General features: G+C 26.4%; 6 protein-coding genes across 6 annotated transcripts; 4 read left to right on the forward strand and 2 right to left on the reverse strand.

The window, feature by feature from the left end:
* Positions 1 to 1382: 1382 nt before the first annotated feature.
* OCT59_000432 (uncharacterized protein) lies at positions 1383 to 2377 on the forward strand (the record flags this gene model as incomplete). Its single annotated transcript, XM_066138830.1, has 5 exons — positions 1383 to 1413; positions 1547 to 1573; positions 1917 to 2009; positions 2087 to 2175; positions 2255 to 2377. 5 exons carry the CDS (start codon positions 1383 to 1385, stop codon positions 2375 to 2377), a joined length of 363 nt encoding a protein of 120 aa, XP_065988288.1.
* A 1535-nt stretch (positions 2378 to 3912) lies between these two features.
* OCT59_000433 (uncharacterized protein) lies at positions 3913 to 5447 on the reverse strand (the record flags this gene model as incomplete). The annotated part of the gene is made up of 2 exons (XM_025323882.1): positions 3913 to 5125; positions 5194 to 5447. 2 exons carry the CDS (start codon positions 5445 to 5447, stop codon positions 3913 to 3915), a joined length of 1467 nt encoding a protein of 488 aa, XP_025189296.1.
* Positions 5448 to 5905: 458 nt separating this feature from the next.
* Positions 5906 to 7636, forward strand: OCT59_000434 (uncharacterized protein; the record flags this gene model as incomplete). The annotated part of the gene is made up of 1 exon (XM_025331345.1): positions 5906 to 7636. One exon carries the CDS (start codon positions 5906 to 5908, stop codon positions 7634 to 7636), a length of 1731 nt encoding a protein of 576 aa, XP_025189297.1.
* Positions 7637 to 9814: 2178 nt separating this feature from the next.
* OCT59_000435 (uncharacterized protein) lies at positions 9815 to 12438 on the forward strand (the record flags this gene model as incomplete). The annotated part of the gene is made up of 6 exons (XM_066138831.1): positions 9815 to 10837; positions 10905 to 11104; positions 11181 to 11866; positions 11949 to 11994; positions 12067 to 12215; positions 12302 to 12438. 6 exons carry the CDS (start codon positions 9815 to 9817, stop codon positions 12343 to 12345), a joined length of 2148 nt encoding a protein of 715 aa, XP_065988289.1. The 3' UTR covers positions 12346 to 12438.
* A 3770-nt stretch (positions 12439 to 16208) lies between these two features.
* On the forward strand, positions 16209 to 16421 carry OCT59_000436 (uncharacterized protein; the record flags this gene model as incomplete). The annotated part of the gene is made up of 1 exon (XM_066138832.1): positions 16209 to 16421. The coding sequence occupies one exon, from the start codon at positions 16209 to 16211 to the stop codon at positions 16419 to 16421; it is 213 nt and encodes a 70-aa protein (XP_065988290.1).
* A 1813-nt stretch (positions 16422 to 18234) lies between these two features.
* OCT59_000437 (uncharacterized protein) lies at positions 18235 to 20731 on the reverse strand (the record flags this gene model as incomplete). Its single annotated transcript, XM_066138833.1, has 7 exons — positions 18235 to 18272; positions 18360 to 18475; positions 18550 to 18595; positions 18740 to 18930; positions 19443 to 19636; positions 19712 to 20329; positions 20522 to 20731. 7 exons carry the CDS (start codon positions 20729 to 20731, stop codon positions 18235 to 18237), a joined length of 1413 nt encoding a protein of 470 aa, XP_065988291.1.
* Positions 20732 to 22478: the final 1747 nt, after the last annotated feature.

The raw sequence follows: 22478 nt of genomic DNA on the forward strand, positions 1-22478 counted from the left end.
TGTGAAAATCTTTTCTTGCGTCACAGGACCTACCCTATAAGTTGATACTGGCGGTAAAAGCATATGCTATGAAAGGCTGAGAACTTCGCAATTCCGAGATCGCCAGGCGTAAAACTAAGTTTGAGTCTTCCAGTAGTGATCGCTAAACTAAAAGGAACCAAGATTCGATTTCATGTACTTTCAAAGGTTCCTTGACATCATACAATAGCGATAATCATCTTCCTTACAGTATCTTCTGCGATCGGTCCTTTTATTTTTCCGCGGACAACAGTAACGAGATATAAAGCGTAAAAGGACTGGTAGAAGTTCAGCAAACCTTCCCGCGAAAAAATAAAGTGCGTATATCATTTATTATCTCCTCCCTTTGGTCGTCGTTCATGAAGATATTAATGGAAGACTGCAAGACTCTACTCTGAATCTAAATTTTTGTGACGCAACGGCTAAAAATTTGGGCAAGATGTCTGATATTATTCTCGTCTTATTATTCCTTGTGGTAACTTCATGGTCTTACGATCGATAAAGCTACGCAGAGAGTTACAGTTGGAAGAGTCAAACAGTTAACGCACTTGAAACTGCAATTCAAAGCAAATTGGAGACACCCTTTAATAATGTTCGCTTGGATTCATCAAACTTCCGATGAGGCGCTTATGCAACCGCAGGCCTTGATTTCCTCTTTTTTTGGACTATTACCATATTGTCGAACGTCCCCTGACAGAACAGTTTTCTGTATTGTATAATGCTAGTAATCGACTCGTTAAACGAAGAACTTATTTGCATCACTGAAGGAAGCAGAATCAGGAAGCCAGCCTTAGGTATCATGCAAAATGTGATGCAACTCGATAGCTCCTACCACACGAACAAGAAAAAAACGAATGGCTTCCACCGCTTTCGATAACGATTTTTGATTACCTCTATGGGATCGTAACCACAGCCACGGATCTTCATCATGTACACGCCAGAAAGAATTTATTGCACAAAAGCCACTTCGTCGGGCGTTAAAAAGGTTATGGAAGTGATCGTAGGTTTATTGAAGGATAGGGTAGAGGTTGATGACACCCTGATGCTAAGAGAGCTAGGACAGAAAATAAATTAAGGAATGGTTAGGTAGTCCGCTATAATTAGTATAGACATCATTGTTCGCATGTATTATGGGCGTTGACCCGATTATCTCTGTATTAATAAAGCGAGTCTTTACATCTATTTACCACATAACATTGAACACTTAACATTTCCTGTCGTGTACAAAAATATTATCAATCACGTCATCTGAGCTGAGTTTCTACATTGATTATCAGATTCAACTATATCTGATTATGTGGCTTTATAAAAACGACATTTGTAAGATATGCAAAATATTATATTGAACGAAAATATTTAACAACATGAATTCTTCTATATACCCCGGATACAACGGTGAGCCTTATAGCTTCTTTAATAACATTCATTCGGTTTCTAATCAAACTTTCTACTTTTTGGTTCTCGCTTCTTATATGAACTGGCTATGTACCTTCTTTACCACCAAATAAAAAATTTTGCGCACTCCTAGCAAGTAACAATATCTTTCTTATGACCGGTAAACACTGAACGTACGAGTTATAAAAAAAGATTTGCAGACATATTGGGGTTATCGAAGAACACTGAAAGGTAAAACGAAAGCGAGATGAAGAAAAAGAAATAACCCATCATCAAAACGTTTCCGATCCGTTATTTCTCTTACTTATCTCATCCAAGGAAATACAATAGCAGATGCCTTCGGAGTCGATATTGAGAAGAGTAAATCTATTAGCAAGCTTAAAGACATTATCAAGAAAAAGAATACACAAACATTTGCTAACTTTGATGCAAAGGACATTAAGCTATGGAAGGCAATAATTCCCGACGATCATATCGATCAGTTGAGAACTCTTACACTCCAGCACAAAGACGAACTCTTTGCAATGAAAAGATTTCGAAATACTTCCCTTTTATACCTCCCGAGGAGCATATTCATGTTGTCGTAAAGTCCCCACGTAAATATCAGTTACAGTATACGAATTTTACATTTATTCGCCCTGTATTATTCATATAACATGTCTTCGTTTTCCAGTTCTTAGTCTGAAAGAGGCGTTGACATGTATTCCGCCACCAATTACGTATTCTCCAAAATGTACAAAGTCGGAAAAAAAAACTACTAAAGTAAATTGAGATCCACCTACAAGAATATTTCTATGGAGACTTTTTTGATGAAGTTAATCAATTCCATTTCGACAAACAGCCAGATAAAGTGGTATTTATAAGGAAGGATTTTTACTATAGTTTTAGTCAGTCTCTTGACTCAAGACCAAAGAAAATGGAAAGAAAAATTAGTAGCAATAAATTAGGAAAAAAGAGAGCTTAACAGTTAATTCTGTTCTCTCATATTAACAATAAATAAACAATAAAACTTGTATCAAATATTTTAAAAAATCTAAACCAATCAATGTACTTAATTTTATTTAACTAATAACTAATAAAGTTCTTATTCTAAATAACCAAAATCCTTGTCGGGAAAGACGAGTGGCAACAGTCTTTCGCACGACAACGTCAATTTCGGTCACACGTTCCATACTTCGGTTGCTCATAACGCAAATAAAACCCTTCAGGTGCAAAGCGTTGAAAAAAGTTTAAATAAAAAATAATTTATTTGGATAAAAAGCGTCAGACGCACGCAGAACATGGTGTCCTTATATCCTTCGAAGTGGTGCGGTTTGCAATGAGGGGTGCTCCCGACCGGAAGGATGCAAAACCTGCGGTGAATTGACGGCTTCACAAGTATGGCGCATGCAATAAGCATGCAGGGAAATATTCAGAATCAAAACTTTTATTATCGGAAGAAACTAGCCGAGATGGATGCGCAGTTAATGGTGCATCTGGAGACACCTTACGCAATACATCCGCGCAAAATCTAGAAGCAAAAGGCCAAATTGTGCAAGTTTGAGGTGCGTAATAGTTTTGATCACGATTTTTGGGCGACCCAAGACGCTGAAATTTGCGGGATCAGAAATTTCGGTCACATGATTTTTTTGTCGTCTCTAGCGTCCCTAAGAGGCCATTTCTGGATGTTTCTAGTAAAAATTCCAACTGGAGACGCATCTGGAAACGCCTTTTCATAACTCCTTTGGCTTCTAAGCGCGAATTGAGTCGTTCAAGGTGGGTGGCACCGTGTCTAGTAAATTTCTCGATCGGAAAAATAAATCCGACTACCGGGTGACGCTGAGGTAGTCAATTTTATGTGCCTCTCTGGACGATCAACAAATCAGCAAGAGACTAAAAAAAAAATCATATTGTAAAATAAAGTCGCTTAAACTTTGAGGCCTTGATTAAATTTTGAAAGCTAGATTTATATAAATGAGCATCGGTTTGCAAGGCTAATAAAAAAAAGACATTACCTCCAGTTTTCATGTAATCAAAGCTTTAACCGAACCGACAGAAAACCGTAAAATCAAACTATATTAGACATAATTTTTTATATCAAAATATTATTTACTATGATACTTTTAGATTATATAATTAAAATCGTATAAAATCAACGGTCAACCAACAGCATTACGATTTTGTTTTATTAAAATTTTCATAGCTCACTTAACTAAAATTTAATTGGGTATAAAAATAATTTAATAGAGCTGTAAAGCGGAAGAATAATTTGATAAATTGTTTACCGGTAGATGATAACGAATCTAACAAAGCTTATTATCAATGGAAGTGAGGTGATAATTTGATCTTTAGAGTTTTACAGTTAAAAAATATCGTATATTTTATTAATTTTGTAATAAGTACTAACGGAGAGTGAACGTTTTAATTTCCTGAATTTATATTTAATATTGCACAAACTAAGATTCAGACGTATTTAACGTATTTACAGCGATAAATTTTTAATTTCATTGAAATTAAGATTTATTTTTTTTTAATGATTTGAAATACTTCATAATCTTCTATTAGAAATTTATCTTCACTGTCTCTTATCTTTTTCTCATAATATTTTTGTTTACAGTAAACCACATTAAAATTTAATCCAGCTGCTAATGAACCTGATGGATCTAATGAAATTTTTGAACCTATTTTAAGGTCGCCAAAACATGGACCTGCACCTATGTGGCAAACTATTGCTTTATCTATATCTTCTACATTACTTAAGAATGCATTTTCAAGATTACTCTTACTTTTAAAAGAAAATAAAAAACTATATTGAGTTTGAATCCAACCACTAACAGAATCCCATGTTAAAGGATTATATCCACCAACAATTTCTTCTGTTCCTTTTATTTTAAGAAAAGTGACAGTATTATTCTTATGATCACATAATTCATGAAATTCTTTAGGTTTAAATCCATCTCTACTTCCTCTTAACAGAAGCTTAAATTCGTATGGTAAATATAATTCTCTCAAATATGTAAATTTACTATTATTATCCAATTTATTAATCCATCTTGAAACAATTGAAATAATATTTAAATTAACAATTTTTGAATCAATAGTCATATCTGTTTTTATATTTCTTGGAAGTGAAATATTATCATCATAACTTGATTCATAATCAGGATCCATATAAGAGTTTAATAAATCATTATAAAGTTGATGATTTAAAAGTTTTTTATAAGGACTTACTTTATGTAAGAATTCTTTAGATGATAAACTATAAAATCTAATCAAAGGTATACAATTCTTTAAAGTATTTTCCATCGCATTGAAATCATCATCCATCCAAGTATCAGAATCTGCATTAAGCGTAGGATTTTGTGTAATTCCCCATTGTAATACATGTTCCCAAATTTCAACTTCTTTCATTTGTAAATCATCTCTTTTAATAATTGGAACTAATAATTTTTCAGGAATTGAAGTGAAATCAGTTGAATTAAATAATTTTTCTGGTGAATCAGCAATAATATTTAAACAATAATTTTGGAGTTCAGAAAAATTATTAGATTTAAAACTTGTTCGATGTGTTAATTCAAAATGTTGTTCTATCCACTCGGATTCGTTTAAAATTAAGTAATTTTGTAAATGACCAACTAATTCCTGAAGAAGTAGTTCATCTGCAGCTACTAAAATTTTAAGAATATCTGAAGTTTTCAACTCGTCTAACGAAAGAATACCACCATAAATATACCTATATATTAAAAAATTTTTTTTAATTAAAAAACTCTTTATTAGACGAGTAATTGTAATTAACGTTACCTTAAAATAATTTGAAAGATTTCTGATGATATATTTGGTAATTTAATATGAGATAGGACATTATTATTTTTTTTATTTGAAGCTAAAGTTCTTCGTAAATATGGAGAACGGTAATATAATATATTCATATGTGCACGAAATATTTTAACGTTAGGATCTTCACCGACTTCAATCGTAATATCATAATATTCACTATCATCATCTAATAATTCAATGTAATTTTGACTTAGTTTTGAAAAAAATTCCGATGTCATTTTTTAAGTGGGAAAGAGAATGTAGATATGTTATGTAGTGTAACCATTACTACAGGTAGATTCTATAAAGAAAAAATTTTTTATTATTGTGCGACTTACAACGTCACGAGTTAATTTTACTGTGTTATAGTTTGTTTGTTTTCAGTGCCAATTTAAGTTTTTGATACGTAAAATACTTTCCTTTATTTTAAAAAAGTGGTTGTACGACTTGTATGTGTACATCATAATTAATACATGCAGATGACCGATGCTAATCCTGATTTATAGCTAATTATGTTTATTGTGTTAGGGGTAATCATTTGATGATCGACATAATGCAAAATTCGGGAGTTTATTTTATTTCCCCGAAAAAAAAGGCAAAAGTTAAATTTAAAAAAAAAATTCAAACATTCCCCTACTTTTTTCTCTCTCTCTTTTCTTTATTACATTTTCTTTTTTTTTTAAAAAAAAAATAAAATATGACATGTTCAAAAATATTTTCAGGAGATTTACCTGAATTAATAAACGAAGTTATAAAATATTTTCGTCATGATTATAAAACATTACATTCATGTATATTGGTTAATAGATTATGGTGTCGTCTAGCAATTCCATTATTATGGGAAGATCCATTTTCAATAAAACTTCCTAAAAATTATCGTTTTATTGAAATTTATTTAAATAATAATTTAAATGAAGAAGATAAAACAAAATTAAATGAATATGGTATTAATTATAATAAATTATTATTACCATCAAATACATCAAATAATTCATTATTTAATTATCCTAATTTTATTAAATGTTTAAATACATGGAAAATAATATTTTCTATTGAACAATGGATTTTAACTATTATAAATGTTAAAGCAGGATTACAATCCACCAATTATTTTTTAAAAAATATGTATCCAAATAATTTTGATCAAAAATTAAATTCTTCAAGATTAATTTATAAATTATTATTTAAAATATTTATTGAAAATGAAGTAAAATTACATACTTTTGAAGTTATTGTTGTTAGAGATATTGATCATGATTGTTTTAATGATGCTTTTAATTTAATTTTACAAAATCAAGATTTTATTTTTAATATAAAAAATTTAAAACTTCAAAGAATTGCAAATGGATCAAAAATTTTCCCTTTTTTAAAATTTTTATATTCAAATTGTAATTCAATTAATTCACTTTATTTTCAATTCCCAAGATTTAATAATAATAATTTATTAACTGAAGATTATTTATTAAAAATAATTAATTCACAAAAAAATCTTAAAAAAATTTCTTTTGAACGTAATTATTTATTTAAAGGAAAATTTTTTTTATCATTAAAAAATTCAAATTGTTCAAATACTTTAAATACCATCATATTTTATAGGATAGATTTTAAAAAAATCATCATTTCAAATGAAGAATTTGAAAATTTAAATGTTTTAGAATCAATTCATATACTTTATTGTTATTCTTTAAATTCAGATTTTATTCAACAAATTATTAATCTTAAAAAACCATTTAAATTAAAATCTTTATTTATGGATATTATGTTACAAATTGATTCTTTAAATTTATTATTACAAAAATCTGGTTCTTATTTAGAAAATATTGGTTTTGGCTCTTCTATAAGTAATGAATTAAGAAAACAATTTGATTTATTTATGAAATATTGTAAAAATATTAAATTTTTTGAATTACCAGGTTTTGATAATTTAAATATTTATTTATCTTTTGATTTAATTAAAATTCTTGATCAAAATCTTAATTATCTTTCTATAGATTTTCATTATTATCTTGATTATTATTATCATCATAATTTTTCAAATGATGGTGATATGGAACCTAGTTCTATAGTATTATTAAATTTGGGTCAAATTCTTCCTCATAAGTTAGAATATTTAAATTTATCTCTTAAATTTGATTTAAATAATTTAGAAATATTTTTACAAAATTCTCAAAATACTTTTATTAAAAAATTATTAATTAGAAATAAAATGCAAGAAGGAAGTCTTAATATTTTACCTTATATAAAGAAATATATTATGAAAAAAGAAAGGGTTAAATATTTAGCTATAATGGAAGTTTATTTTGAAAAAAGGGAAGATTTATCTTTTATGAAAGATGAGGTGAAAGAATTTGAATCTTATAATATTAAAGTTCAAAATTATGATGATTTATATATTCAAGTTTATGATTTGATAAAAGAGATGGATTAGATGTTTTACTTTGCGTATTTTTGCAATTTAGTATTTCTTTTACTTATATAGAGAATTTCCATGTTACGCGTATATCGAGACTTTTTAAATTCAATTTAGCATAAATAAATTTAGTATTTCTTTTTATCGTAATAAAGTATGTACTTTATAAGTTGATAGAAACCTGAGTTATTATTTAAATAAATAAAATTTGTAGTGAAATTAGAAAACTTTATATGTCATAACATTTATTAATGACAACGAAAAATATATTTTTTGCTATAGACTGTTCTAATTAAAAAATAATTATAGCAAAGTCACATGGCCTTTAAGATTATTTAAAATTTCTTGGATAAAAATTTACTTCATACATCTTTAAAGAATAAATATTTACAGAAACTAAAAATAAGTTAACATATTAATCAAGGCGCCTACGAACTAGGCGGAAGATAGTTTTAGTCGTAATTCGTGAACTACTTTTCGACTACCAAAATATCGCTTATCACAAAATTACATACCAGTTAATTAACCTGCTAATAAAAGTTTTTTTAATTTATTACGGATCAAAAAAAAAAATATTAAATTTTTTATAGGAAATACACGTACTTATTTATTAATATAAATGTATTATAAAAGTGGTGAGATTGCGAATTCATTGGATTGGATCGGATAAAATTCAACCCAACCCATAGAGGCTCCATAGAGGATTAGATTTTTGAGAAAAATTTTTTGGTTAAAAAATTTATGTTAGTTATAAGCGGAGTGATGTCACTGATGTGGGTAGATAATTTAAATTAACTGGTTAATTTATCCGGTCAAATTATGTATCATAAAGATTATGATAATATTATAGCGAACTAAAATTGTAACGGAGAAAATGTTTTTGTATATCCTTAATATATACAGTATGTTTTACATAATATAATTATATTTCAACGAAAATTTTTATGGGTGCGTTTGCAAATTCAAATGGGTCTAGTACGATTGACTATATTGTACCACTGTAACGTCTGAAATTACCTAGTGAAATTATTAATTTTGGGCGCAGTCTTGAACATGTCTGTTTTTAATTTACTGCGGTCCGGAATGACCATAATATTTTCATTGGTTATTTTATTATTTTATTTTTATTGGTTATTTTATTTTATTATTATGGGACTACGTCCGCGATGACGTTAAACTAATTATTTTATTTGATCTATATAATTTTGCCAATTATATGAGATTTTGAAAAAGAGAAATTATTATTTTAATTGGTTATTTAATTTCCTTAAATATACTAGTTAAGTTTCATTTAGAAATGGGATTTAGAAATTATTTTCTTGAATTTTTCATTCTGTTATTTTTTTTTATTATGAAACTCGGGATTTGTTATAAATTTTATCGAATATAATAAAAGTTATTTTTGTAGCTAGTGGTGGCAAACGTCTTTATGACGGGCACAAGTCCTACACCACCTAAACTTCTTTAACCTTCGTGGTTAACCTTAACTGGTTCTAATAGTTGCGAGAATTCTATTTCGTAACATTTTTTAATGACGACAAAAATTATAAAGTGGACGGTCAAACTTTTGTAAATGTATTATACTCTTGATTTATTTCAGATTGAAGTAATTTCAAATTACTTCTTTTCGCTTAATACAGTATGTATTTTCTTCTCCAAAAGTAATCAAAAAGTAATCAAATTTTATCGAACATTACAATTTTAGATATATTATCTAAAATTTATGACAAATAAATAAAATAAAATAAAAAACAAACGTCAAACATATATATTACAGTCAATTTTGATAAATAATAATTATGTAGTTGAATTTCAATTTTTTACTTAATCTATGTACGTATTTCTTCCATTTTTAAATTTATCACATTTTATTTATAATAAATAATAAAGGAATGTGTTTACCAAAAAAAAAAAGAATTGTTCAATAATTTGATTTTTTTTTTCCTGTTGTGCGACGACGGATTAGTCTATTCATCGACGGAGAATTGAGCTCCGAAAATTACTATATTAAGTTGTATAATGGCGGATCGCCAACATACATAATTGTATTTTTTCTATAGACGTTTGCAATTTACCGTAATTTTTTCTAAATAGAATTTTCTAGAATTTCTTCATAAAATATAAATACCGTCGTTTAATTTTTACATCCAAATTTGAAGCCACTTTCTTAAAATATTATATATGTGGAAATAAGCAATGGCTTATTCACATGAATTTTATGATCCAAAATTGAAATCTAGTCCTGTACCTATTTTATTTATTCCTTTTAAAAAAAACGAGGAAAAATGTAATTATTGTGGAATTGAATATTCCAAGACACTTAAATTTGAACAGAAATATTGTAAAAATTGTTTATTTTTGTATATTAAATATATGGGAAACAATACATGCTTGGATACATATATAAGTACAAATAATACTCAGTGTGTTGAACATAAAGCGACTAGGAATAGTTTTTGTACAATAAACATTCAAGAATGGTGTGAATATTGTTCTGCGATTTCACTCTTTACGCATTTAATCCCCAATACTTCTTCATTAAATAATTACTCTATTTCACAAAGTATGTATGATTCTGCTACAAACTATGAGTGGAGGCTATTTTATTTAACTGAGTATGGTCAAAAACATTATTACCAAATTTCCTCTGAGTGGATAGAATTGATATTGACTAAAAAGTCCATTCAAGTACTTTATTTATCATGGTGGGATAATTTTGATAAATGTATGTTTTGTCTACAAGAATTAAAATATATACACCAAGAGTCAGTATCTAATTGTCAAAAATGGTGCCAAAAATGGTGTTCGCAATGCTTTATAATTTATACAGGATGTAGGTATTGTTTAACAACAAATGTTATTTTTGGAATTACAAGTCAATCTCAATGTAAAAATTGTGAAAGAATATCGTTTATTAATATTGATATTACAAATGTTAGCAGTGAAAATTGTATCATGGATGAATTTATTCTAACTTTTACAAGAAATGATACAGATTCAAACTCATTAAGGTTTATTAGATATTTATATAGTAAAATGGTAAAATATTTAATAGAACGGATTCCATATTCTCAATTTAAAGATTTAAGGAAAATAGGAGAAGGAGGATTTAGTATTATTTATAAAGCAACTTGGTCAGATGATGGTACAAGGAATATTGACGTTGCTTTAAAAAAATTATTTAATTCACAAAATATAAGTAAATATTTTTTCAATGAGGTAATATTTGATATTAATATATCTTTCAATGTGCTTTATTCAATATTTAATAATATATTTATTCTAGCTAAAAGCACTTTCTCGATGTAATTATGCAACATTCGGAATAATTGGTTTTCATGGTATTACACAAGATCCTATAACAGAAGAATATATATTGATAATGAAATATGCAAATAGCGGAAATTTACATAATTATTTGCAAAATAATTTTATAAATATTACTTGGACTAGAAAACTGAGGATTTTAAAGGATATTTCAGAAGGGTATTTTCGTACTTTTTAATGTATTAATTTTATTATTTACATTTAAGTTAATCAACTACCAATGTTTCTATATTAGACTTAAATATATTCATGGCAATAATTTTATGCATCGGGATTTTCATAGTGGGAACATACTATCATCAATTCAATCTTGGCTAGCTAGAGATCGTCGGAGTATACTTCAAGATTGGCTAATTGGAGACTTTGGATTATCACAACCTGCAAATAGCACCTCACCAAATAATGAAATATATGGAGTAATACCTTATATTGCACCAGAAATATTTAAAGGTGCTGCATTTTCTCAAAAATCTGATATATATAGTTTTGGTATGATAATGTGGGAACTTACAACAGGTTGTAAACCTTTTGCTAGTGTTGAACATGATCATAATCTCATCTTTAAAATTCTTGATGGAGAACGACCTAAAATTACAGAAGATACTCCTGAATGTTATGCCGATTTAATGAAAAAATGTTGGGATTCTAATCCTTCAAAAAGACCAACTATTGATAAAATCTGCAACACTATTCTTGATTGGACTTGGACTGCTATGATTAATCTTCAATTTGAAACTATTATGGAATTTGAACGAGCTGAAAAAAAAAGACTGAAATTAATACAATTAAAGAAACTTGGACCCGGATTTAGTGAAAAACCTCATCCAAACGCAATTTATACAAGTAGAGCATTAAGTTCATTAATTTCTAAATCTTCTACTATAGATTTTTCTTCAATTAATTCAGTTAGTGCTAAACAAGGTATATTATATTAATGATTACTAACTCGCAGTCAGATATGATCTATTTATTTCATTTTTATATTAACTTAAATACTTTTTAGAGTATATTACAAAAGAATATGAACTTGATATAAATAAAGTTCAAAGGTAACTGTTACAATGAATAAAAATATTAATAATATAATAGAAAATTAAAATTTTTTATTATGCATTCTTTAGTTCATCCACTCAAAATATAAATTCCGGTCAAGTCCCTAATCTTCAGCATCAAAATGTTAGTGGTCCATTAAATTATTTAACTGCAAATTCTTCAAGAAAGCGAAATAATGAAGAATTAAATATTGAAACACAAAATAGTAAAAAAATTAGTAAGTAAAATTTTTTATTTACTAATACTTGTAGCATATTACAGTATCATGCCAATTTAAATTAATTTTCTTTTTAATTAAAATAGGAAAAAATATTAATACTGATGATTCAGATAAAGAACTTTATTGAATTTATATTAAGCTTATTAAATTTATTGTTTTTAACGATGTGGTACAAATAGACTATTAATTTTTTTGATTAAATAATCGGTACTATTAATTTATATTTATATGGTATTTTTTGCGAATTATTTTTAAATAAAGCATGTGATAGTTTATATAATATGATATATAAAATAATAATTCGCCGTACATAATTAATCACATTTTTCCTTTAAGATATCAATCCTTTTTTGTATTGAAGGCAGGAATGAAGTTTTTTTCAATCAAATTTTTAATAATCTCCAATTTTGAAATTTAAAGTAATAGGTTAAGGTTCAAAAGTTTAATTGATTTTCTACTATAGACCGTTTTAATTCAAAATTTTTTATAGCAAATTCTAAATCTAAATGATCCTAAATATTATTTAAAAATTTCTTGGATAAAAATTTACTTCATGTATCTTTTAAGAATGAGAATTATAGAAGTTGAAAATAGAGTCATTATTAGTAATCAAGTGTTTACAAACTAGATTTCGAATTGTATTGACTATGCCCAATAAATTATCACATTTTATTGTAATATCTTCGTCTACCTATATTACTCCTATCACACGAACTATCATGTAAAGATTTTTTTTTACATTCATGATTTTTGTCATTTGTAGAGTCTATATGACATCAATTTTTGATCCTTCGTAAAATAATCCTATAATCATTAGGGTTTGCCGCGTAACTATCACATGACAAATAAGAAAATTATTTGATAATTTTTGACTATTACTAGTATTGGCTAAAACATACTATTAATCAACACAAAGGCCAACTTTGTGCGACAAATTACCGTATATAATCCAAACATTAACTTTACTTTTAAACATCTCTTACTCTTTTTTTCTCTTTTCTCTTTAATTTCTTTCGCTCTGCAATATCGATATGACATGTTCAAAGATATTTTCGGGAGATTTACCTGAAATAACAACCGAAATTATAAAATACTTTATAAATGATTATAAAACATTACATTCATTTATTCTAGTCAATAGACTATGTTGTCGTTTAACAATCCCATTATTATGGGAAACCCCATTTTCTGCTGGAAATAATGGTTTTATTAATATTTATTTACATAATTTGAAGATAAAATAAAATTAAACGAATATGGAATCAATAAAAATTTATTTCCTTCAAGCACATTATTCAATTATCCTTGTTTTATCGAACGGTTAAATTTATGGAATATAATTTCATCTATTTTAAAGTGGATTACAACAGTTAAAATTTTATCAGTTTAGAGAATCAGGTGAACAGTCCGCTATTTATTCTATACAAAATATACAAAATACAAATTTATCATCAACTTTACTTCTTGAGCATGGTCCTTTAATATGAATTATTATTTAAAATATTTATTAAAAATGAAGCAAATTTAAGTATATTTTTTGAAGTTTCAATCTTTTCAAATGATATTTGTTATTATTTTAATATTGCTTTTAAATTAATTTTACAAAATCAATATTTTATTAATAATATTAAAAATTTAGATCTCACTATTTATACAACATTTTTAAATGTAACAAATGATTATTAATTATTTAAAATCGATTAATTTAATTTCATCCCTTAATTATCACCTTAGTAATTACAAATGATTTAAGTAAAATTTATTTACCACAATTAATTAATTCGCAACAAAATCTTAAAAAGAAATTGTTTTTAGTTCAAGTTATAAATCCCTTGAATCAATTATTATTTGAATAATTAAAAAATTTTAATTGTTCAAATACTTTAAAAATTAAATATATTTTATAAGATTAATTTAGGTAATGTTTTTATTTTTAATGATGTATTTGAAAAATTAAATGTTTTAGAATCTATTCATATTTTTGAATGTGGTTCTTTAAATTTATTTATTAAATAAATTATTATTATTAAAATCTTTAAGGAATCATTACAAAATGAATTATTATAATTATTATTACAAGAATCTAATAATTATTTAGTAAATATATCTAAACAACAATCACTTGAATTAATTTTAAGATATTGTACAAAAATTAATTTGTTTGATATAAATATATAATTGGATTAGATAATCAAAATATTTATTTAGTATTTAGTATTCAATTTAATTGAAAATTTTGGTCAATATCTTAATTACATTTCAATTGATTATATAAATAAATCAATTGATATTGAAACTATTTCAATCTTATTAAAAAATTTAGGTCAAATCCTCCTTTTAAATTAAAATATTTAAATTTAACTCTTATGGTTAAATATGTAAATGATTTTGAAATATTTTTGAAAAATTCTCAAAATACTTTTATTAATAGATTTTGTATTAAAAATTAATTGATAGAAAGTAAAGATATTTTACTTTAACAGCCAAATATTTAACTCGTCTCTCTTTCATAATATATTCTTTTATATAAAGATCTTTTCCTTAAAGCTAAAGATTTATTTAATTTGAAAGATAAATTTAAATTATATAATATTGAAATTCAAAATTATTATGTATTATCCCTTAGTTATTATAATTATTTTGTGAAAGAAATATATTCGTCAAGTCATTATTATAGGAATTTTTTAAAAATTGTACTTTATTAGAAATTTTAATTGTTACAGTTTAATGTAATTTTAAAGGAACTTAATAAAATATTATTGATATTGTTATCCAAATTATTATTATCAAGATTGAAAAATGAAGTAAAGACATAATATTAAAGATTTTATTTATTAATTGTCCGGAGCGAAGCGAAGGACAATATATGTCTACGCACTATGAAAAAAAAAACGATCATGTGAATTTCTCTGTACGCCACGTGATCGTCACCCAATGAAATCGAAAATTTTAGTTTTTCGCTCCGGACTTACAACGGTTCCCGTTTAGTGATTGAAAATTAACATATCATGTTAATTTTTTTCTTGCCCCATATAAAATTTTTATCCGTATATTTCCATTATTTCTCCGTGTCTTTCGTAAAAATTCCGTGAAAATGATACATTCACGGAAAAAACATGGAAAGATAAAACACGGATCAGATTTTTTACAGGGTTGTCATATAACAGCCTATAAAATTTAATTTTACTGCTACTGTAGCAAAAGATTAAAGTTCATAAGGTATAAGGAGTATATTCAAAACTTACAATTTGGTCATTAATTAGCTTATTATATAATAAATTATTAGATGAAAAATTCCAAATTATTATTATACAATGTAAGTATAGTAACATATTCGTGCCAATATCTCCTGATATTTCCCCTAATATTTCTCATGAGCAAGAATATATCCAATCAAATTCTCAAACTTCTAATGAGTCAGGAGAGCGTGAGCCCGAAGGGATGTCCAATGATCAGACACAAAGTTTCAAAATAAAAATTCCCTACAATCAGAAAGTGGAACAAGGTTTAAGACATGAGCTATCCATTTTTACCAAAGATGATAATATCGAAAAGCATAACTCATTTGATATTCCGATTCCCGAATTCTCTCTTGAGACGATTCTAACGGGATATAACAAAATTACGGCACAATTTATTTAACGTGGCAATAAAGGTCGGACAAAAGGAGAATCTATAGAAACAGTATAGAAACAATACCAATATAGATATATATTGCCATTGTTTCTATAAAGCATATGAGGATCTGGTTGAAGACTGCAAAGATATGAAAAATATTGATGATCAATCAGCGAGAACATTTGTGTATAACGCAATTAAATTGCTTTTTCCTAATATATCCAATGAAAACTTGCAAAAATTTACACGTTATTTACAGGAATAGGGATAGATGCGAATTACCTATAGCACTCATATTATTTCATGTCTAAAGGATTTTCAAATTCAGGGTATTATAAATAGTTTTTCCAAAAGACCTACTAATATAGATGAATGCCAAAAAGTGATCAGTATTACGAAAGTAACGCGCATGTGACTAAAAATTCTGATTCATCAGTATTAAGTGTTGCCTTACCTCAATCATTTGTCTCCAACTCTTCTGGCAAAAAATTACCCGACGTAGAGATGAGTACATCAGTCACATTTCAAGTAAGTGTACCATCCACATCTTCATATGGTCAAGCAAGATCATCTAACAAATCCTGACTTCCTATTTCTATTTTACCTGATAATCCAGAAGAAAAGCAAACCCATATAATTGGGTTAGTGCTAGAGAGATTTCCTTATCTATCTTTGAAATACAGTATAGGTTCTAGTGATAAATTTGTGTTTAATAGTTCAGTGCCTTGTCCCATATGTAATAAAGATCATGAAAGTGAAAATATAAAGAAAGGTATAGGCAGTCAATGGGGCTTAGTAAGTATTTTGGAGACCGAACTTATCGTCTTGAATGCTGAAAGGCTTTATATCAAATTGGTATCCTAACAGAATTTTGCGTATGTTTATTATACTGATATTTTGCACACGTGATAATATCGTTATCTAATCATTTCCGTATTTCCGTAATAGTTTTTAGAATTTTGCTTTATTAATTAAAGGATGATGTCAACAAATAATAATACTATAAATTAGCGTTAAATATTTATTTCCTTACCTTAGTTAAAGAATAAATATTTGTTGATATTTTATGAATTAAATAATACATAGCAATATCAATATCACGTGTACCATCTGACAAAGCTGCTTAATAAATACTAAATCTTGCAATTTTATTTAAATTTTTAATTTGAGAATATGGAATTCATTTCATTACTTTTTTTTGAATATATAGAAAGAAAGTACTAGTTTCGATATATACTTGTTGGCTGTTAATATTTAAATATCCAAATTAGTAATAAATGATATTTTTTTTATTACTTTTCTTATATTGAGATTAATTTGTAATTTTAAAAATAACATTTATTTCAAACCATTTTTGGCTATCAGATTTTATCCTTGCCGTACTTCAAATTAAATGAATCGTGGCTTCAATAAAATCAACATTTAAGTTTGTAAGCAAGATAGGGTATGAAGCATAAAAATAACATTATACCAGGAATTTCATTCATATGTATAAATATCAAAATCAAAATGATTTGAAGAGTAAATTAAAATCATTCTGGATGAAATTAATTAAAACAGAACATATCCATAATCATGCTGTTGAAATAAAAGATAATTTCATTATATTTTCAATGACGACATAATTCTTTTATTATATTTCCAATCAAGATATCGAAATAAAGTCTCTCAAAAAAGAACTAAGCGTTGATTTATTGATTTTCTAAAGTAATTTATAACTTAGAAACGAAAATTTAAATAAATTTATGTTTCGGCACATTTTTTCTTTCCCACCAATATAACGAACTCAATGACTAAAATAAATTAAAATATTCTCACCAGGTTAGTATTTCTATGTCAATACCAAATTATTATTAACTTTCAATTACCTTGAGTTTAATTGGTTAAAAAAGTGGATGAGCTAACTGGAGCTGAAAAAAAAACTAGTACGGTACAAAATTAAATATTACTTCCAATTTGCTTTACTCGCATATTTAATTATAGAAAAATATACATAGTTAATCATTTACTTCGGGAATCTAAATAAACAAAGCCCATGACATGACTAAACAAAATCTAAAAATAAATATGCCAGTTTCAGTATTAACCGCCGGTTATGGTATCTCAAAAATCGGATTATATGTAATTATGATCTCAAAAATTTGAAGCTTTAATAAGTTTTATTTTTAATTTGGTTATACATCATTTATTTATTTTATATACATAAAGTCATAATTGTACTCAAATTAAAGAAAATATCGATAAAATTATTAATTATTGTTCGGATTGTCAATGAAGTTATCTATTCTTCATGTGCAGATGTGATAAATATTTTGTCTTGCGAAAATTGTGGAATTAATCAATCAATCTACATAAATTTTTTTCGTGACAAATACAAATTAAATAAACTCAATAATACTTATTCATCATCGGAATTATTAATTTTAGTATATTTTCCTATTTTGTTAAAAAAAAATTATAAAATTGTTAAAGTGAAATACCACAGACGCTATTTATTTGTGAGTAAATAAAATGTTTACTTACTATTTTTTTGAGTTTCATTCGTTTCGTTCTTTAATTCTTCAAAATTACGCTTTCTTGAAGAATTTACAGGTACAATTAAGCTTTGAGTGGCGGAATTTGTGTTTTGTGTAGATAAACTAAAAATTGTACGATATTATTATTCATTTTATATTATTAGCAAGTTACATACATTTAAATATAAATTAATTACCTTTGAATATTATTTATATCAAATTCATATTCTTTTGTAATATACTCTAAAAATTAATAAAAAATATCTAAGTTAACTAATCATATAACAGATAAATTTAAAGAAGTAAATTCTATTATTATCACCTGACCGTCTAATTAACGTTTCAATTTTTTTCATTAATAGTAAATTATAATACACTATAACATACCTTGTTTCATATTAAATGAAACCATTGAATCTATAGTTGAAGCTTTAGAAATCAAACCACTTAATGCTCTACTTGTATAAATTGCTTTTGGATGAGACTTTTCACTAAATTCTGGTCCAAGTTTCTTTAATTGTATTAATTCCAATCTTTTATTTTCAGCTTGTTCAAATGTTTCATTCAACCTATATGATCTGTTCAATTCGTAAAAAGAAACCCAGATTTCATAAATAGTTGGTCTTTTTGAAGGATTAGAATCCCAACATTTTTTCATTAAATCGGCATAACATTTAGGAGTATCTTCTGTAATTTTAGGTCGTTCTCCATCAAGAATTTTAAAGATGAGATTATGATCATGTTCAACATTAGTAAAAGGTTTACAACCTGTTGTAAATTCCCACATAATCATGCCTAAACTATATATATCAGATTCTTTTGAAAATGCAGCACCTTTAAATATTTCTGGTGCGATATAAGGTATTACTCCATATATTTCATTATTAGATAATGTATTATTTGCAGGTTGTGATAATCCTAAGTCTCCAACTTTCCAATATTCAGATAATAACATATTTCCACTATGAATATCTCGATGTATAAAATTATTATCATGAATATTTTTAAGTCTAAAGTAAAACATTTAATTGTTAATAACTAACTGTATACAGAAAAACAAACTAATTCACTAAAAATATACAATAAATACCCAAATGATATTCCTTGTAAAATATACAACTTATCCCTCCATGTAATATTTATAAAGTTCTTTTGCAAATAATCATGCAAATTTCCACCTTTTGCATAATTCAATATTAACATATATTCTTTTGTTATAGGATCTTGTGTAATGCCATAACAGTCAATAACCCTATAACCTTTACATTGATAAAGTGATCTTAACTAAAGTATAAATAAATCAATTAATACAATAAGCATCAAAAAACACATTGCAAGTATATAAAATGTAAATATTACTTCATTTAGAAAATGTTTACTGATATTTTGTGAATCACGTAATTTTTTTACAGCAACATCAGATCCCTTCCAAGTCGCTTTATAAATAATACTGAATCCTCCTTCTGCTATTTTCTTTAAATTCATAATTTGAGAATATGGAATCCACTCTATTACCTCCATTGATAAATCAAGTTCACTATGAATAAAAAAATATATTTCAATTGGACAGTGCATTGTCCTGTTGTTCAGATATTTAGCAATAATTTGGAGATTCTTATTGTTAATTCTTGTAGAATCAAGAAATTTATCTATAATAAAATTTCCACTGCTAATATTTGTAATATTAATATTAATGAATGAAGTTCTTTTGCATTTCTTACATTGAGATTGATCTGCAATTCCAAAAATTATATTGGTTGTTAAACAATACCTACATCCAGTATAAATTGTAAAGCAACATGAACACCATTTTTGACAATAAGATTTTGACTCTTGGTGTATATATTTCAGTTCTTTATCACAAACTGCACATTGATTATGACTATCCCACCATGGTAAATATAGAATCGGAATGGACTTTTTAGTCAAAGTTGATTCTACCCATCCAGAAGAAATCTGATAACCTGATAACAGCTTCTTGTAATGACAACAAGATTCGTTAAGATTAAAGTGATTAAAGTGCCAATAATATTAATTTTCTGTGACTACTTGCGTGAACTGTGAAATCTCAGAGCAATATTCACACCATTCTTGAATGTTTGTTGTATAAAAATTATTTCTGGTTGCTTTATGTTTAAGACACTGAGAATTATTTGTATATATACGTACATTCAAGTATGTATTATTGCCTGTTATATATTGAATATACCAAAATAAACAATTTTTGCAATATTTTTGTTCAAACATGAGTGTCTCGGAATATTTAATTCCACAATAATTACATTGTTTTTCATTGTTATTAAAAGGAATAAATAAAACAGGTACAGGACTAGATTTTAATTTTGACGTAGGATCAAATGGATCATTATTTTTGTCCATAATGTTGTATTTCAAGAAAATAGTTTATATAAAAGTTAAATGTAAAAATTATAAAGCAATATATATGTATTTTTATGAAGATACAATAACAAAGTGAAATTCTACAGAACTTTTCTTTAAAGAATCAAAGATATTCTATATAGAAATTCTATAAAGTATTATTTTGTAACTGTACTACAATTTGAAATTTGTGATTTATAAAATTTGTTGACGATCAATTTAACCAGAAATTAAAAAAATTTTTTTTTTTTTTTGACGATGAACTCAAAAAATTCATTTGATAATCAAGTAACGATAAAAACTTTTCTTAATAAACTAAAACGTGTTGTTTCATCAACTCTGATTATATAATAATCATTCCGACATTTGATTTCCTACTAAATTATTATTAAGTTCTTAAGTCATAAATAAAATAAAAAGTCTTAATGAACATCAGATATAATTTAATAAAAACAAATACATTTATTAACAATTTCTGTAAAAATTTTTTATGATATTAATGTATATTATCAACCGTCCTCAAATTTATACAAATTTTCATTTCCTTTTCAAGTTACGATATCGAGGCAACAAAACATTAACTACCAGATTCTCATTTAAATGAACAACAAAGAATTCATTTAAATTTATTTATTTTCTTTTATCAGCTATTATACTATTGTTAAATTTCAAGGATAATTAAAATTTGTGATTATTATATGAAATTATGTGAAATTTTGATATTGTTTATGCATTGAACAAAATTTTTTACAGTCATTCTTATTTAATTAAAATTAAAATAATAAGGAAAAGGAGTTAATAAGAAATTATAGTAATTGATCAAACAGCATAGATTTAAATAAAACCTGTGATGATAATAATACTGCGACAGAAATGAAAAAAGAAAAGGAATTTATTAAAAAGAAAAATTTATGAAACTTTGATAAATATTAAATTACCAAATATTTTACTCAAAATCCATAATTACAAGAAAAAACCAAATTATAAATTAAAAAAAAAAACATGTTTCATTTTGTCTTACAAACACTTATAGGACCCAGAAATATACTGTATATAAAAGGGTCAGGTTTGAGTTTGCGTATTTTGAACTAAAAAAATCATGAAAATCTTACCTTGTTTAGATAATTTTTGATAATTCCTATGGCAAGCCGCACTGGTCAAAAGTGTGCTGCATTTTGCGGCAGGTGCGCCTGTTTTTAGGCGCCTGATGCGCTAAGTGCGGCAGGTGCACCTGTTTTTAGGCGCCTGAGTGCGGCAGGTGCACATAGTTTTTAGGCGCCTGATGCGCAGGATGCGCCTGGTTTTAGGCGCCTGAGGCGCCTAAGTGCGGCAGTTGCTCCTGATTGCAGCAGATGCGCCTGTTTTTAGGCGCCTAATTGCGGCAGGTGCAGCAGATTGCGGCAGGTGCGCCTGTTTTTTGTTCATAGGTTTTTTTTGGAAATAAGCATCTTCTGAGCTTTTAGCATAGATCTACGTACATTGCCAAATTAATTTAATAATCTGATAAAAATAGTAAAGTTAAGCTTTTTTTGGTTCAAACTTGTTCCAATGGATCGGATGTTGTTTTATCCTTGAAATTATCACTTTTTTTTCAACCAACTAAATTTTATTAAATTAAATGTTCAAAATAATTATGAATATAAACATATAAAAAAATTTTTATCTTAATGGATTATCCATTGTATCATTTATTTTTGTTTTATTTTTATTTTTTTAAATTTTTTTTTGCTTATAATCTTGAATAATT

This window comes from Rhizophagus irregularis, chromosome 1, assembly GCF_026210795.1.
Source record: "Rhizophagus irregularis chromosome 1, complete sequence".
In the NCBI taxonomy this organism is placed as follows: Eukaryota; Fungi; Glomeromycota; class Glomeromycetes; order Glomerales; family Glomeraceae; genus Rhizophagus; species Rhizophagus irregularis.